The 17,974-nt window shown below is 46.9% G+C and overlaps 1 protein-coding gene across 1 annotated transcript; it reads right to left on the bottom strand.

The window, feature by feature from the left end:
* Positions 1-1,246: 1,246 nt before the first annotated feature.
* On the bottom strand, positions 1,247-14,257 carry Scu (hydroxysteroid 17-beta dehydrogenase 10). Its single transcript, XM_077684425.1, has 5 exons — positions 14,106-14,257; positions 10,842-11,006; positions 9,233-9,397; positions 5,682-5,919; positions 1,247-1,486 (listed from the first exon to the last, which is right to left on the bottom strand). The coding sequence occupies exons 1-5, from the start codon at positions 14,127-14,129 to the stop codon at positions 1,296-1,298; spliced, it is 783 nt and encodes a 260-aa protein (XP_077540551.1). The 5' UTR covers positions 14,130-14,257; the 3' UTR covers positions 1,247-1,295.
* Between the last annotated feature and the right edge of the window lie 3,717 nt (positions 14,258-17,974).

Below are 17,974 nucleotides of genomic sequence, written 5' to 3'. Positions count from 1 at the left end.
GCATCTTACAAAAGTAATAATGCTAAAAAAGGTTTTATTCTTCATAGAAAAAAAAAAAATAAAACGAATTTCTCAGTGATTTTGCCACCCAATTTCTCCTTGATTCTGACCCAGCCATTTTCCCTATTTTAAACGATAACTCCAAAATGAATGACCCTACATTTATATCGTGGTAGATTCTAAACAGCACTGTACTGCTTTGCTGTCGCACAACTCAATCGATTAATCAAGCTGTCAGGCAAATGTTTCTGCCAGAAGACATGCTCAAGTTTAAAAGTCAGTAAAAAAAAAAAATTGTGGTCGGCTCCTCTGTCATAGGAATCGGTGAAGCATGAAAGTGAAATGTGCAGCGAAAGCAGCATGATTTGCGGGTTGGCGGCTGTTTTGCCGGTGTGCTTGGCGAGCGACGTCCTGCTAGCGTACTCGCTTCAGGACAGGTGCGACCACTTCGATCCTGCTCCGTGGCGTATACGGCAGACGGTTGCGTCGCGACAGGCTTAGCTTGTGGAATGCGAGGTAGAATTTGTAGCTTGAACCGTGCACGCGCAAACGCGTTCTGCTACCCGCAGGCGTTTCTCTTCGCATCAAATCAGTTGGCGTTCGCGCCATTCGCCCGTCAGCGTCACTACGACGCAGCTTATGCCAACTGTCAGCGCTTGTTAGCATCATGATGCACTACTTCGCTTTACCTCTCCCAGACGGCAGCACCATCCGCGTCAATGAATGTTTTCTGGCGTTTCTCCTGTGTTCATTGTACTGGCATCATTTCCGTGACGGATATGACGTCATCGAAATCTTGGTGTATCCGGGAATACAACACTTTCATGTTAAAAAAAAAAAACGCAAAACTTTAACGTTGCATACCATAAAACAGTAGCTTTGAAACACTGGGAATTCATCAAAGTAAATAAATTACAAAATGCAGCTGGAAAAGCACAAAGCCCAAGGTATAGAGAAGGCCCAGTTAAGAAAAGATGTTTACAAACCACAAAAGCAGCCACTTGAGCGAGCGATTCCTGGGTACAACTTGGGCACGAGCAATATCCCCAAGGGTGCGTTTTCCGAACATTTTTGCTCCCAGCTGTACATCCTGCCTATTTCCAATGAGTTCCTTAGAATACTGTGCGAAGAGCTCTGCGAACTGATTATGATGCCGGCACGATTTGGGAGCCAGATGCTAAAACAGCTGCCAGGCCGTTCCGTGCAGCTGAATCCGAGTAGACGGGATGAGGCAGAAACCAGTCGCTCTAGGCAAAAATAGCGTATTTATTGTACTCCGTCTCATGGTGGTCACCCTAGCTGACCATGCGCAGGGCCCCGTCCAGGCGGATGACCTCCCCGTTGAGCAGGGGGTTCTCCACGATGGCCTGCACCAGGTGGGCGTACTCCTCGGGCTGGCCCAGCCGCTTGGGGAACGGGATGGTCTCCGCCAGGAAGGTGCGCACCTTCTCGGGCAGGGACTCCAGCAGGGGCGTGTGGAACAGGCCTGGCCACACACAGGGAGGAGAGAGAGGCCACTCGGAAAGGGTTCTCGCATGAAGCCAAACACGGGGCTTTTCGCAACATTCCCATTCCAAGCCCAGCACTTTTGAGGCGGTGCAGAAGGTTGTCTAAATGCGTTGATATGCAACGCACCACCCGTAAACTGACCTAAAAGATATCAAACACCCTTATCTATGAAAAGAATGTGTAGAATCCCACCAAGAGAACATAATACAGTAAAAAAAAAAAGGGAGGGTCTTGCAAAAAAATTTCAGACTGCTGCCGCTCGAAGCGACATTGTCCACGGGAGAAACCCGATCCTACCCCTCGGCTGCTGAAGCGGAACAGCGGAGTTTTTTAGCCTAACGAGACATTTGAAGTTTGGGCCTGGAACATGGGAACTAGAAAAACTGGTTTTGCTTTTGAGGCCCAAACTCCAAACACTCGTAACTTCTGCTACAGACCGGATGGAACCAGAACGTTAGTCTCGTTGCACTCCTTTATTTGTGCACAGTTCACTGGTATCTTGTTCAGCTGCATCTTTACAGCAGTTTTCTTACAAAGGCTGACAAAAAATCAAACATCAAAATCTGGATAAATTTGAATATATTCTCTTCACACAAAGACAAATTTTATGTCTACAATCAGAATGAAAAACTGCATACATCTCCAAATTTTCCTTATCATAACTGTAAATGTAAACTTTTTTGATTTAATACCAGTGTGCCCCCAATGCCCTTCCCACAATAACATCGGATGTCAGGCATGTTGTTTTACAGAACCGAAACCGAAACTTGTTTGAATGCTAATCTTGGACGTCGTCCAATCACGGTGCACCTCCTCCCGACGTCACAGCTTTCAGTTGGTGCGGCCGCCGCAGACCGTGCACGGTAGTTTTTCTTCTTTCGTGCTTTATAAAATAATTACTGACTTATCAACCGGATAAACGATGAAAAGTGTGTTAATTTGAGCCAGTCTACGCAGTGCAAGCATCTCTCTCTCTCTCTCAAATGAGCAAACACGATTTTCGCAACGCAAACGATGCGCAAATCCCGAGTTTTGAAAGTGGGAAGCTGTCACATCGACAAAACTTAATCTTGTGGGAGAGCCAGATTTCTGGTAAAAGGTCTGTCAATTTAACATTTGCACATCTATGTATGTACACCTAATCAGGGTGTCTAGCAAATTGCCTAATTCAATTTCCCTGACTTTTCCATGTTTTCCATGACCATTTTAGACGAAATTCCCTGACTTATATATACAACAGGCGCCATTCCGTGGAAATGGTCCGTGAAGCACATAAAAAGAGTAGAGAAAACACATTCTATCATTGGGAAAAACACATTTGTTGCAAGTGCCCTAATTCTCAAAGTGCACTTGGATTAACTTCAATTTGTTTGTTCATTTTGAGCTTTACTTGCGTTCAGTTACGTTTTCAGAGAGTTTATTTCATCTTGCAGGGTAGAAGCTTAAAGTTCCGCTTCAGCGAGCATCTCTTGCTTTTTTTCGTGATTGTCCTGGCTCGACATGCCACGTGAACCGCATGGAGCGTTTTTTCACGCGATTCGCGCGCGTCGGCGTTGCGCGTGCGTTTTTTCGACGCCCGCGTCCACGATTCCGCGCCCGCGGCAGCACCTGCCTAGGCTAGATTTTGACGCGCGTAGCGCGCGGCAGTGGGCGGAGCCTGGCGACTTGCGCCAATGGGGAGGCGGCGGTTTCGAAGCGCTCGAGACAGTCGGCTGGCTCCGCCGGGGATGTTTAGGCTTAACACCCCAGCAGATATTGAATGGGCGCTTTCACTAGCGGCGCGGATGATGTCTTATAGTACCATTGTCACCCACATTATAAGCTCCTTTACCGCACAAGCAACTTCGTGCGTGCCTTGAGCGGCATTTTAGAGAGCGCTTAGAAGCCGCCGCCGGCCGCGGGTGGTTCCGCGGCAGCGTCAGCGCGCCTGTGGCGAGCGCGGCGCATTTTCGCGAGCAGAAAACGCTCCATGCGGTTCACGCTTTAGAGTACCGTTTTCGCCCACATTATAAGCTTCTTTACCTCACAAGCAACTTCGTGCGTGCCTTGTGCGGCATTTTAGAGAGCGCTTAGAAGCCGTTGCTTGAGCTCCCGTCACCACTTTGCGGTCGAAGCCGCCGCCGCCGGCAGCACCGCGCGTAGCGTGCGGGTGGTTCCGCGGCAGCGTCAGCACGCCTGTGACGTGCGCGGCGCGTTTTCGCGAGCAGAAAACGCCCCATGCGGTTCACACTAAACTATGTCATGTTCCTTTTTGATTATGCAATTTTGGCTCCTGATGTCACAAGAAAGAAGTTCTTTCAAGATTAGTTCCCAAAAAGCGCTGCCTTTTAAAATTGTATGTAATTCTGGCTCCTGATGTCATAAGAAAGTTCTTTCAAGATTAGCTACCAAAAAGCGCTGCCTTTTAAGATTCGCTGAAAAAAAAAAAAAGCGCGCTGTGCGTGCGATTTGGGCACCACCCACATCGTCCTTCTGCGCAAGTGGTAGAGAAACCCAGCGGCGAGCTGCGTGAACCGCACGGCGAGTTTCTGCACGCGATTCGTGCGCGGTATTTTCACGGCCGCGTCGACAATTTCGCGCCTGCAGTGGCTCCTTTCCTGCACAAGTGCGTTTGTGTCTTGAGTAGCATTTTAAAGAGCGTTTACAAGAGGTCGTTGGAGCTAAAGCACTACTCCGCGGCTGGTACCACCGCCGCCGCCGCCATGTTGCCGGCGCCTGCCGCTCGGCACTCACCGTGCGGGTGGTTTCCGCGGCGGCGTCAGCGAGCGCGGCGCGTTTTCGCTTGCGGTTTCATGCGGTTCACGCTTTCGTCGCGCGCGAACGAGTTGCGTTCGGCAACTTTTCTTGGGGGCCTCCAACACTGGTTTCCCCTATTCTAAAACTGTGTGGGCAGGCCCCGAAGTGGTTTTCCCTGACTGGTACTACTTGATTGAAAAATTCCCTGACAATTTCCTGACTTTTCCCGGTGGCTCAAAATTCCCTGACTTTTCCCGGTTTTCCCGGTCGCTAGACACCCTGCTAATGTAGGTGTTTTGAAAAATTACTGAAATTACCCGCTAGGATGACTTTAGCATAACACAGAGCTTCTGCTACATGTTTGTTTCGTGCACTTCTTTGTCTGCACATTCGATTCTTCACAGAGTGGAAGGACAATAAATTATTTTTGTTCAACGTATCCGAATTTTTAATCATTCGAAACTTAGCCGTACTTATGGTTCAAAGTGAAATTGCGCAGTATAATACATGAATACATTAAAACAAAAATCACATTCTTGACGTGCTTTCGTTCATAAGCCCGTTCGTTCCCAACTACGAATAGATATCAGTGGAAAGCTCATGAAATACACTTTATTCCCTCCATTAGCTGCACACAGTCCTGCATTTGAAAGTAAGCCCACATAGCTGACTTTCTAGTCAATCCAGGAAAATTTAGAGCAAATGCTCCAATTCTTTCCAAAAGGACGAGCTGCCTGTCAGACCATTCTATCGTTTGCAGACAGGGTCTTCCAGAAGAGAGCAATGCTTCGTGGCTGTGACAGCTGATGTTCTACTTTGTACGTGATCTACTTTCTCGTTGCTCACTCTGCCGTAGTGTGCTTGCACTGCTTCCACTGCAGTGCAAGCAGTGGATTAGTCGAAGGCACACAATGCTTTTGACTAACCCTCCGACAGGGCCCTCCTTGTCTGCATCAATCTATGGGAGAAGCAGCCTGACAGATTTGTGCCACCAGCTGTGCTGTCACTCGCTGCTCTCAACTTTGCTTACAAAGGCCTCGGAGCTTAGGTAACAAAACTATCAAAATATTTCCAGAGACGGCCTCACATTTACCACCCCTTGTGAGTGAGTGAGTGAGTGAGTGTGTGTGTGCGAGAGAGAGAGAGAGAGAGAGAGAGAGAGAGAAGGGGGGAGAGGGGGAGAAGGGGGACCTGCAATTATGCTACTGCTATCCCACTTTGTCCATGGGCTGTTTGTTAGTTACACCCAAGAGCTCACAAAATGCCATGTAATGGTCTTTGTCAAGCTTCCATGCCTTGTTTTGCCTCAAAGTCAGCGCCCCATCCATTATCATCGTGCAGTATGGAGCGTCCCCCTCCCCTGCCGAGATCTTCAAACAACAGAGACATACACGAGAAGCAAGCCCTGAAGGGCAGGGTTCAAAATAGTCGGTTACCCGGTGCGATGGCGCACACGCGGATCCCTTGGGAGGCGAGGTCACGTGCGAGGGGCAGGGTCATGCCCACAATGCCGCCCTTGGAGGCGCTGTAGGCCACCTGGCCGATCTGTCCCTCGAAGGCCGCCACGCTGGCCGTGTTCACCACCACCCCGCGCAGGCCGTCGGGGCCTGGCTCGTTCTTGCCGATGAGGCCCACCGAGAGGCGCACCACGTTGAACGTGCCCACCGTGTTCACCTGGACGATGCAGGAAGGCGAAGAAGAAAGGGGCCCTGAAACACTACTACACCCACTGCGAACGACACCGACTGTCGCGTCCTTCTCGGATTTAGGAGCATCGTTCTTGGTTGAATCCCGTAAGCACTCTAAAAAGCAGGGTCACCAGTAGAAGCAACGGAGACAGACAGAAGGTAACTGCCTTCTGCTAGCAGTGGCAAAACTCCCAAGTACAGTGGAAAGAGGTGTTGACAGCACTTTCACTGCAAAAAATTTTCTACGGCAGTATTTACAACAAATCCTGCCTTCATTATCATAGCTATAGGGTGCTGCTTGTTATGGTTAGACAAACTACCCCTTTTTTCTGGGTTTCGCAACTGCCCTGTGCACTGAAAGAGCCCTGAAAAGGTGCTGACAAGCAGTGCAGGCAGGTGTTATTAGACTGATTATCGAGTGCAAAACAAGTACGAGAACACCAACCTACGTCATCCTACTTGCATACCTGCCAATCTGGGGTTCTGCGAATTCATAAAACCCCGAAACCAGGGAAAAGAAGGGGGGGGGGGCAGATATACTGTAATTTTTTTTTTAGTTTAAGATGATTCACTTTCTGTGACAAGTGTTCTAACTCTTTCACAACCAAAAGTGAAAAAAAACCATCAGTCTTGAAGGGTAATGAGCAACAACTCCAGTGGGGAGGAGGAGCAAAGTCTCACGCGTACGATTTCAAGAACACTTGGTAGAACTGTCGCGGCTTCGAGCCCACCACTGCACTTTGAACCAACTACCGCAGTCGTACTAGAGGTTGTACTGCATCGGATGCGGCAAGCATTGCTGTACAGCACAAGCAAAAATTCTGACCAGTGTTTGTCGACACTTTGATGGTCCTCGGAAGTAGAAAGCTGTACCTTCCCGTTAACATTGAAGTTTACAAAGTAAAGGTAGAGAGGTTTTGTAGTGGGATAAAAGTTTCTCTTTCTAAGAACTAAAAAGAAATTTTCTCAACACTCTATTTACCATCCCCTGAAATGCAGAAAGTTAAAAAACTTTTTTGCAGTTAGAACTTCGTATGTACCAGGTAGAACGGAAATACATCCTTGACAGCGACCATTGCATGTCAATTATTCTTAGTACCAACAGCGTGGTTACTTGCTTGTAGATGAGGTAAATAACTAATAATGTGCGTGTGATTAAGCAGTGCCAGAGACGTAAAATATGGGTTTCTGACACAGCTAAGGCAAGGCGGTAACGAAATATTGTTAAAATGGCAACCTTACTCTGGTAGATGACACAAGCTGGAGCTCACAATTATTTTAATGCCTTCCACCAATAATAAGTTGAACAATGGGCAAATATGACTACTCTGATCAGTTTTCTTTATATAGGTTGCTTTATTTTTCTAACACCTCTAAAAGCAGCCATAATTATTTGTCTTTGTTCACTGAGAACTGCTATTCAACTGTTGATCGGACCAAAAAAATGTGTTGTATAGGTGACCTCAATTTCCAAGTTAAAACAAAAATAATGCAATACATCTAGAATACTTATTAAAAAAATAAATATCGCAAAAATCAATAAACACTGTTTTTTTTAACGATGTCGAAAGGAGGTGGCCCTTTTTTACAGATTTTCATTTTTTGGCAAACTTTAAGATGCAGTGTTTTGAGAAGTTTGCTTTAGAGCAATGAGCAGGTACGAAGTGTTTAGCAACCCCTGGTAAATAAGTGTAAAAAACTAGACAGCTTAGCCTTTAGGCCAATGTTTAAAAAAATTTTTAGAAGTGCCACTTTTGATTAACATTGCTCTCGCTGCTAACTTTGAGAAATATTTTCTCGAAAAATATAAGTATGATGACTTCAAATTTTTCTGAAACCAGCATCAAATTTTTCAAATATTTGGCCAAAAAATGAGGAATATTCAGAAAAATTTCCGCTTCATTTTACAGGTCACCAAAGTTGCCACACCATGCAATGTGGAGAGTAACCCCGTCAGATCGCGCCCTAAATATTTTTTCATTAAACCAACTACAGTGTTTGTTTCTCACTAAAATAATGCTAGTTCCATGGTGAGGATACAATGCTCTACAAAATATTAAAGTTTAATCTCAAACATAAAATGGTCATGGCACCAGTTTCTGAACACACATCGCATAATTCTTTGCTGAGTATCCCCACAGCCATGACTGTGTAACGCCCTGAATTTCCACAAAAATACAGATTCTGCAGAGGTAACTCCCTTAATCGTTGTAATAGCAGAATTTTGAAAAACCAAAACATACGAAAATTAGAAAAATAAAATTTTCACAAAAATTATCTGACAAAATCGAAAATATCGAAGACTCAACAAAAGAAGTTTGCAAAATAGCATTGGAAACACAAACAAAAAATAGCCTAAATGGACCAACTTTGCAGTGCGGCTTGCATCTTCGGTAAAAAAAAAACTTAATTAGCGAAGTAAAGGCCATTCATGGCTATAATGGTATCAATTTACATCACTGGCGAAAAAGAACAAAAGAGAACTTAAAAACAATAAAATATTGCAACGTCTTTCGCTACTCATAGCCGTATTTGGCTGTGAAGAACTCACACTCTAGGCAAGCGGAATAAGAATGCAACACATTAACAGACAATTCTCCTAATTTCTGCAGATTTTATATCTTCTTCACTTTTCATAGGCAAGTCACCGAGGTCCATTCTTACCTGAAACGGAAACGGAAGGTCAGTGTCCAATACAACCAAGCCTTCTGTGTCTTCTTTCCCCTTTTTTTACCCAGTACTCATTACCTTTTACGTGCCAATGATGTAGGATATGCAGTACACTTGATCAAAATCAACGTCTACCCATATGAGGGTTCAACTTAAATTGAGAATGACTCAGCGGACAATGGAGCGGAAGATGGTAGGTGTAACATTAAGGGACAAGAAGAGAGCGGAGTGGGTCAGGGAACAAATGCGTGTTAAGGACATATTAGTAGAAATTAAGAAGAAGAAATGGACGTGGGCAGGGCATGTAATGCGAAGGCAAGATAACCGCTGGTCATTAAGGGTAACGGAGTGGATCCCAAGAGAAGGCAAGCGTTGCAGGGGGCGGCAGAAAGTTAAATGGGCGGATGAAACCAAGAAGTTTGCGGGGATAAATTGGTCGCACTTAGCGCAGGACCGGGGTAGTTGGAGATTATTGGGAGAGGCCTTTGCACTGCAGTGGGCGTAGACAAGCTGGTGATGATGATGACCCATATGAAGCTCACTCCCTCCCCTCCTGAAGATGACAGTTGTCGAATTAAACAGTATTCAGCCTGACCAGTGAAACCCGGAGCCACGTGCAGCGCACTCACCATGACCACTTTGGTGAAGTCCTCGAGGGAGTGTGGCAGGTCCTTGTTGAAGTTGTACGTCTTGAAGGCCACCCCGATGCCAGCGCAGTTGACGGTCACGTCCAGACGGCTGAACTTGTCCTTGACTGTGGCCAGCGCTTTCTTGACATCCTCTTCGGAGGTGACCTGCCAGGAGCGATTTCGCACTACTGCAGTTCAAAAATCTCCTAATCTGATGTTTTTTTTCTCACCGGCTGTTTGAGCAACATGTGCTAAGTGTTTGAAGAAGGAATAAACTAATTTCTCGATGCGTGAATGGCTTAACCGGGCTTTCCGCAAGGAAAACTTGCCCAAGCAGCATCTCACATCACTGCACCTCAACGATGCACTGCTAATGTGCGCGGGTGCTATGCTAAGAGGACGTTAGCATCACAGTGCCCTGAAGAATAACGGCACCCACGCTTTTCTCTGTGCTGAAGATCCCATGTGTTACTGTCAGACTACTCCTGTTAAATGTTACTTTAGCTCACTATAACTAATAAGCTCGCGTGGAGATGAGAACATCTGTAGGTCATCTTACACATACTGTTTAACGGCTTCACTGCACAAAGGGCCTTGTTCCCCTATTGCGACTCATTAAACTCATTTTGCTTTAACATCATTTAAAAACACTACTTACAAGTGTTTCAGCTGAAGGACACTCTGGTTGTGCTGCACACCTAACACCACACAGCTGTCGTCGAAGCACTTTACACTTCTGCACCAAGTTTGAACGGAAAACTTTCGTTCACTGATAATCAGCTTTGTGGTGCTCTAATACCAAGCTACTTAAAGGGACACTGTAGGCAACCAGCAAGTTGGTTTCAAATGAAAGTTTGACCTACCCATAGCTATTTCAGCATTGATTTGGTGCCGAAAGATGCCTTAATTGCTGAGAAATTGCTAATCAAACATGGATCAAACTTGACGCAAACAGCGACTGGACTTGCTTTTTGCATCACAATAAACCGGAAGCAAGCAAGGCAGTGGTGATGTATAGCAGCGTAGAAGCAAACGAATATAATGCTATGATGCACCGAATGGTTTGGTCAATTTCAGTCAAATCAGTTGTGCTTTTCCAAATTCTCACGCCCGTTGCAGCTTCGGACCACTAAGCAAAATGTTCCTTCACGGGACCCGTTATCAGTATTGACACTTTGTTGAAGAAAAATATATTGTTCTTTGAGGCCACCCGAATGTTGGCATCGAACCAACCACTCGGGCATAGCTTGCACACTTCCTCGAAAATACTGCCGCCCAAGTATGGATGAATAGCGCCATCCAGCGGCAGCCAGGAATGACTTTTCACACACCAGACGATTTAAGCACTTCTGGTACGCATTTTGTGGCATAGCCAGTGGTGGTAGCACCTGCCCTCACATTTGCGCTATTTTCTACCTTATTTTAAAGAAAGCTACGCGTAAGAGTGGTACATTCGTGTTCTTGGTGAGCTAATCTATCGATCTAAAGCAACTTGTATTTTGACTTCAATGTCCCTTTAAGATCGTGCTCATTTCAAAAGCAGCAACTTCGCCGCAGTCTAGACAAACAGTGAGTGCAAGAGGGGGGGGGGCAGCCTGCCCGCACATACATTTCCTGGGGTGAAGATGCAGTTGCTGCCGATCTCCTTGGCGACCGCCTCCCCCTTGGATGTGGGCAGGTCCAAGATGGCCACCTGCGCCCCCTGCTGGACAAGTCGTGCTGCGGTCGCCCGGCCAAGACCGGAGGCACCTCCGGTCACCAGAGCCACAAGCCCCTGGGCAGCGGAGGAAACAGGAACTTCATTTTTCACAACACAAGACCAGTGCCATGTTGGAGCATTTGTTGGTAGGAGCTGCTCGACGAACACAAAATTGATGTATGGAGCAAACTCTTTTGCAAATGCTTCTCCCGCTACAGGCATTAGAGAAATTGAAAGCCTCCCAGATAAACCGGGTTCACAGAAGTTTGGTCTACTGCCATGATACAAACACTCCCTAACCAACACAAAACTAACCGTCTCGTTTCAGCCCCCCAGGCAGACAATTTGTCTGTGTGTGAGGAATCAAGTTATGTCAGAGGTTTATGCTAAGCATACGGTCACAACAAAAAGACCATGGAACGGTTTCTACAGCCAGCTCTAATGGTACCGTATAAAATAGCTCGAGATGTCAACACTAATTTACAGAAAGTCAGTAGGTGATATCTAACGAACCTTATTTCTTTCGAGACACTACCACTCCCATGCAGTGCTTCGTCTGAACAGAGACAACGAAGTATTTCATCATCATCATCTGGTGATCTCTTGAGCTTAGCAAATACAAAAGACATGACAGCCAGAAGAGCACTGAACAGGACGCAGCTTAGATGAACAATTTATAAGCAAACTGCAATTTCTAATGTCCTCAGACTGCTAACTGTGGGCAAGTTTTTTTCCCTGTCAATAGCAGCAAAGGAGAATTAATCCTTGTCAGCTGACTCTGTGTGAACAGTTTCACAGCTAGATCTGGCATAATTTTCCCTCTCTTGCCAACTCTGTAACCAAAGTGAACTTAGAATTACTTTTGTTGTGGTGGGGCAAGCGTAGGATGTGCACGTGACTACAGGAATGCCTATGCTCTTAATTGAAGCTGATAGTAACAACCTGCACATTTTTCTTCCGTGGCTACCAGACTACATTCGACCTGAAATGCTATTTTGCAAAGATGACAGGACAACTGTATGTACCTCTACATAGAGACTGCAGCTGTGAGCCTAGCAGGATCGATCCTGTCTACTGATACGAAAAAACCTATTCATCAAATAGACCTGGAAAGGTATTTGTGGCTTCTGTGGGGTCAGCGACTAAAATGTTTCAATGTTTCCAACACCCGTGGCTACTTAGGTTGGCCAGATTGAGCCCAATATGCCCTATTGGGGAAAACAATTGGTGCGTCTTGTGCTGTTGATTGATTTATTGTCGGGTTTATTGCACCAAAGGTACACCTGGGCTATATGCAGCGCGTTGTAGTGGAGGGCTCCGGATTAATTTTGACCACCTGGGGATCTTTAAAGTGCGTTGAATGCGTGACACGCACATGGGTGTTTCGCTTTTTGCCTCTATCAGAAGAGCACCAGCGCGGCTGGGATCGAACCCACATCCTTGGACTCAATGCCTTCGCCTCTCAGCCACTGCAGCGGGTGTCTTGTGCTGTTGCCAGTGATTTGAGCGAATGAGCAACAGTGTTAAAAACATTTACGTGACTGCGAAAAGGATGAGGGCTGTGATTTAGACACTTTCTTAGACCCTAGAGCGGTCGTGATGAGGTGAAAAAAAACTGCATAATGGCTGGATGAAGTCCTGCATTGAACATTTGTATTGTATATACAGTAAACGCTCGTTAATTCGAACTTGAAGGGAACCATAAAATTGTTCGAATTAAGCGGAGTTCGAATTAGCGGGCGGGCGTTAGGATGAATGGAAATCGTGCCACACTGTGCGGGCAGAACACAAAGAAGCCACCTCTGGACTCGTTATCGCGAATTAGATGCTACTACACGTTTGTGGCAGGTGATTTCGTAAGTATTGTTTCATAAATAATAATGGCCTGTGCCGGAGCACTGGCACCGGTGGCGCGGCGCCCTCTGTAGAAGCGAAATAAGCTGTTGCAGAAGCGTAGCCCACGCACCAAGCTGTTGTTTTTCTGTTTCGTTGTTTTGCATCTCTAAAAAATTTGGTTTGGTTCGGATTTCCCACAGATTGTAATCACTCTGCGTCAACTTCTTCTGCGAGGAGCGATGGAAACCAGGGGATCCCAGTTGGAATTAACCGCTCTGGATACCGACGCGTTCGAATTATTGGGAGGTTTCCCCCATTGAAATATACAGGGCTGTGCCGGGTCCAGGGCGTGAGTTCGAATTAACCGAGTTTGAATTAACGAGCTTTTACTGTATCAGGATATCATCACCCTGGGTCACACGCTTTCATGGTGCCATGTTGCGTTCATGTTGCCTCTGTAAATTTTTGATTTTGCTTCAGTGTTGTACATTGTTTTATGACAAGACTATTTTTACAGTTCGGTGTTCTGTATACCTCCCTGCATTAAAATTATTTTTGCCTTTCACCTTTTTACCTCGATTTGTTCACCCTGTTCACATCAGTACCAAGTCCTGCCGTTAATGCGACAAACACCGTCAGCATTCACTAAAAGCTTCCTCCCTCCCCTTGGTAAAGTGCACCAGACACGGGCATATATACTTTTAAGAATGCGCTTGTGCAGGCGCACTATCTGTGAAGATTTACCAGTGCTTTTAAGAGATTCGTTCAACTGTTGTCAGGTGCACTGCGATCACGTACAAAATCCACTAAAAAAACTAAATGTTACCCGGCATAAGTTCTTGCCTACTGCTTCGTGGGTGCTTATTTACATGTGGTATATGTGCACCCATAACTTCCTTGAGGAACTTCCTTGAATATATGCATTCATCGGAGATCGCGCAACAGGTTATGCGAAGCCGCATTCGATTATGTGCTAATGTACTACATATGCAATACGTCTGTGCGTCGACATTACGAAGAAAACAGGCAACTTCAAGCGGTTTTTCGACGCTCAGCGGGGCCTAGACGGTACAGTACGCGGCCCGATGTTTTCTCCAGTGCAAATACAATAAAGAGACACGGAAGGCTATCCGGTCAAGAATAGCAAGAGAAAGATCACACTGTGTGTTTTACATTATCAGTGCGTGATAGCTCAGAGCACCGAATGATCGTGGATTGTGACTGCAAGGTTTTCGGGAAGCCGTGCGCGTGCACGGGCCCGCAAACCGAAACTGGCCCTTCGAGGCTCCGAGCGCTATATTAAGTTCATTCCCACGCCGAACACACGTAGTTACTTACCTTGACAGTCCTGACTGCAGACATCCTAACCCAAGCCGGTTATAGGCACGAGGAGTACTATACGTTCAAGTCACACGTGTGACTGGCCGTGGACTCTACGATCGTTGCGGAAAGAGGAAAGAGCATCTCCGAGGAGGCGATGGAAAGAGTCAAGTCGGAGGAGGGTGAGAAGAAACCCTGATGATGGTGATATTGATGCCCCTAGCTCAATCACGTTGACATTGATCAGACCGTTCTTTTACAGCAAATTTGAGGCTCCTTTAGTGGTGTTCTTTGTGACCAGGTGTTCGTTGTTATTAATATTATTACTGTCGAGCGTAATCAAGTAGCCCACCATTGGCCGAACGTTGGGGTTCTTCGATTTAAAGTCGCGGGTAGACCAAGGATTCCTCACGCCATAGAATTTTATGTGAAAAATTTTGGCTGACGGTTACAACACTCCCTGATGCGAAATCTGTGCGCAGCGCTTCTTCTGGGTGACGCGCATACCTTCTGCGTCTTACGAAGTGATCGCCGCATCAGCGAACGCACGAAGGCGCGCGCGTTTAGGTCCCTACAGGGACCTTAGCGCGCGTTGTCTCGTAGCGCGCCTCCGCTGAGGGTACCATTATGGTCCCTAGAAGTACCATGCATGGCGGTACCTTGTCTCGCGCCTTTCGCCATACTTCCATCCTCCGCTTTCCTGTTCGCTCCATCATCTGTGGCCTGTTCGTTCTCTCGGTTACCTCGCAGCGCGTAGTTTTAGCATAGCGGGTATCGTCCGCTAACGCTACGGCGGCGGGTAGCGGGGCCCGTCTGGGAAGGTGAAAATTCTTTCCGGTGGGGGGATTAGTTCCGTCGGCCAGCCTTCGCCATGCCCGCGCCTTCTCTCCACTGAGGGGCAACCTCCTCGCCCTCCCCGCGCGCGCATGCGCGGTCGGGTCCCGGTAACCCGCCACCGTAGCGTGAGCCTCCGCTAGCCGCTACGGTGACTCTGAGACGGCACGAGCCCGTCCCCCCTCACACTTTCGCCGTACGGAGTTGTCCAAAGCGCTGAGGGACTCTGGCCACACTTTTCTCCTCCGCTTTCCTGCCCATCCTATCTCGTTTGTCTCCGGTGTCCCCTTGGTTACCACAAGAGCGGGCGCTTAAGTGCTGCACACTGAAACGAATGCCGGATTCTCGGGGAGCTCGCTAGGTCTGAGGCTGACAATCGTTTAGCTATTCTCTCGGCGACTGTGAGAATGATCAGAAATTTCTCACGGCAGTTTCTAGAAAGTTCTTGCAGGCCTAAAATCAGCTAGCAGAACTGTAATTATCTCGTTTTGCACGGGCAACCAATGATATACAGTGAAACCTCGATATATCGAACAGCGCGGTGCCCGCGAAATAGTTCGATATAACCAGAATTCGATATATATAATCACGTAGAAAACGCGTCATAAACTGGTACAAATCAATAAATGAACGAATTGCGCAGTAAATACTCACTTGGTGCTTCAAAGTATTTATTCTTTTGGCTTAACGTACTGCAGCAGGGTAGCCTGGCGTGTTATACACGACTTCCACAATGTAGTCCAAACGTTCCACAAGCGACATGCCGGTGCCTTTTATAGCGCTGCAGTAGCGGTGCGGTAGGGCCACAATCGCTGAAGCCCCGGTCGAAGTTGGGAGCGGGGCACTATCAGCGCTTGCGGGTACAACCTCAGCAGCACCTTCGTTTGTGCGCTCAGTAGTAACCTCCGCTAGGATCTCCACACCCGTCAACTCCGCCGTCGTACCAGTGCTGTCGTCACCGCCAACTAAGTCATCAATGCACATGCTTCGTGGCTCAGCCCCAACAAAGCGCTCCAGCTGGCCCAGGTTTCTTCAAGCTCGCATTCTTCTTTTGCACCGTCTAATTCAGCTTCGGTGCAACCGATGCGCAGCAGTCGGGAACGCCCATCGCGCCACCGCTATCCTCGAGGGTACTGCGGGATAGCCCGCCGCCTGTCAACATAGCGCGAGCGGCCTGGGCAGTCTGGGGTGGCGGAGTTCGATATCACTTCATCATCATCACCCATTTCATGTCCGTCCCAGTTCGAAATAAAAAATTAAAAATGCATGTGATTTCCCTCGTGATATAGAAAGTGTTCGATATAGGCAATAATTCGATATACCCGTGTTCGATATATCGAGGTTTGACTGTAGTCGTGTACTGCAACCATAATTCACTAAACTGAGGGCCCGATTTTAGTGTAACGTACCTAACATACAGGGTGTTATGACAATAACTGAACACTTTAAAATTGTTTTCTGGGTGAACCGTTGCCCAGGCCAAGCTAAAGCTTCACATGGAGGTGGCATTTTGCGGTATATTTTGTTTGACACTGGGAACAACGACGATACTTACCTGTTCATTCTGAAAATGAATAAAGACGATTTCCGCCAATGGCATAATGGCGGCCGATTTGTACGCACGAGCCAGTGCAAGCTTATTTATTGAGAGTGCCCCTAAAGGCCCCGAACAGGGGTATTAAATAAAGGGGATGGCGCCACCCCTTATGTATCTTGGAACGATGGCGCCACCTGGGGTACGCAGAGCGAAATGGACTATCGCGATTCATGGTAGGAAGGATCCAAATGAGGTAGCAGACGATCCGAAAATCTGTTTCATCCCTTCTTTACGATGATTACAAATAGTTGCGTAACAGCTGACACCAGTCATAATAAAGTATCCCCATGGTTCATCATTGCGAATAAAAGACCAGCTTTTGTCTGACGTACACGCTTTGCATCTTCAAGCTCTACAAGCGCACCATCACATTGCAGTTCGGTGGATTCCAGCCATTGTGGGATAACTGGCAACGTGAAGGCGGACATTGCTGCATCCGTTGCGCATAAGCATCATGCATCGGCAATAGCTATACCATTCTCCAGGAAAGATGCATCTGTACTTGCATCCAGCATGGCATAGAACATGCAGCATGCAGCCTGGGATGACGTATCACGTAATTACGCGCCGCTATCTTTCATCGATCCCAACTGCAAATTTAAAATGCCACCAGGACTTTCCAAGCGGGTAGAAGCAATTCTACATCGCATGCGGTTGAATGTCGCATGCACGCGCAACTTCCTCTTTAAGATAAAACAAGCTACGTCGTCACTCTGCCCATACTGTGATGTGTGAGAAACCCTGCAGCACCTGCTCTGTGAATGTGCTCGATTCAGTGCTCAAAGAGTGTCCCTCGCAGTGGCTTTGGGACTGCCGCTTTCCGTGGACATGCAGCTAAAGGACGTTTTAAAACCATGGGTTTGTCCCAAACGTGCTTTACGGGCTACCAAAGCTCTGATAGAGTAGCTGCAACACACAGAGCCCAGTCGCTGTGAATGTGCGCATCAAGTTCTTGAACATCATCGCCATCATCATCAAGTCATCAACTGGTATAGCAAGTTAGGCATTTTAGGCCAGCTAACATCGCCAGAGTTCATTAAAGATCGCTCTCTCTCTCTCTCTTCTTCACCAGTTTTCACATTTTCTGGTCGTCTGCTACCTCATTTCGCTTCTTCCTACTGTGGAAGGAGCCAAATGAGGTAGCAGATGATCAGAAAACTTGCTTTCACATTTGTTCGAGCGTGAACTGAGCAGTGGCTGGCTCGGGAAAAAAATTTAAAGTGTTCCAATTATTGTCGTAACACCGTGTATAACCTAACATAAAACCTAACCTCACTAAACCTAACTAAACTAACACAACCCAACCAAGTGTAACGCAAACTAATGTAATTTAACCCAGCCCAACGGAGGCAAGCCTAACCTAACCCAGTTGAATTACACCAAACACAATCTCTCTTAAACCCAACCCAAAACAGAAGTCCTCTGTGCCAATCACATGGGATAATTGTAGAAATAA

Source organism: Haemaphysalis longicornis, unplaced genomic scaffold (assembly GCF_048455015.1).
Source record: "Haemaphysalis longicornis isolate Haplotype H1 unplaced genomic scaffold, Haemaphysalis longicornis Haplotype H1 scaffold_9, whole genome shotgun sequence".
NCBI lineage: Eukaryota > Metazoa > Arthropoda > Arachnida > Ixodida > Ixodidae > Haemaphysalis > Haemaphysalis longicornis.
This window is presented reverse-complemented; position numbering and strand designations above follow the sequence as displayed.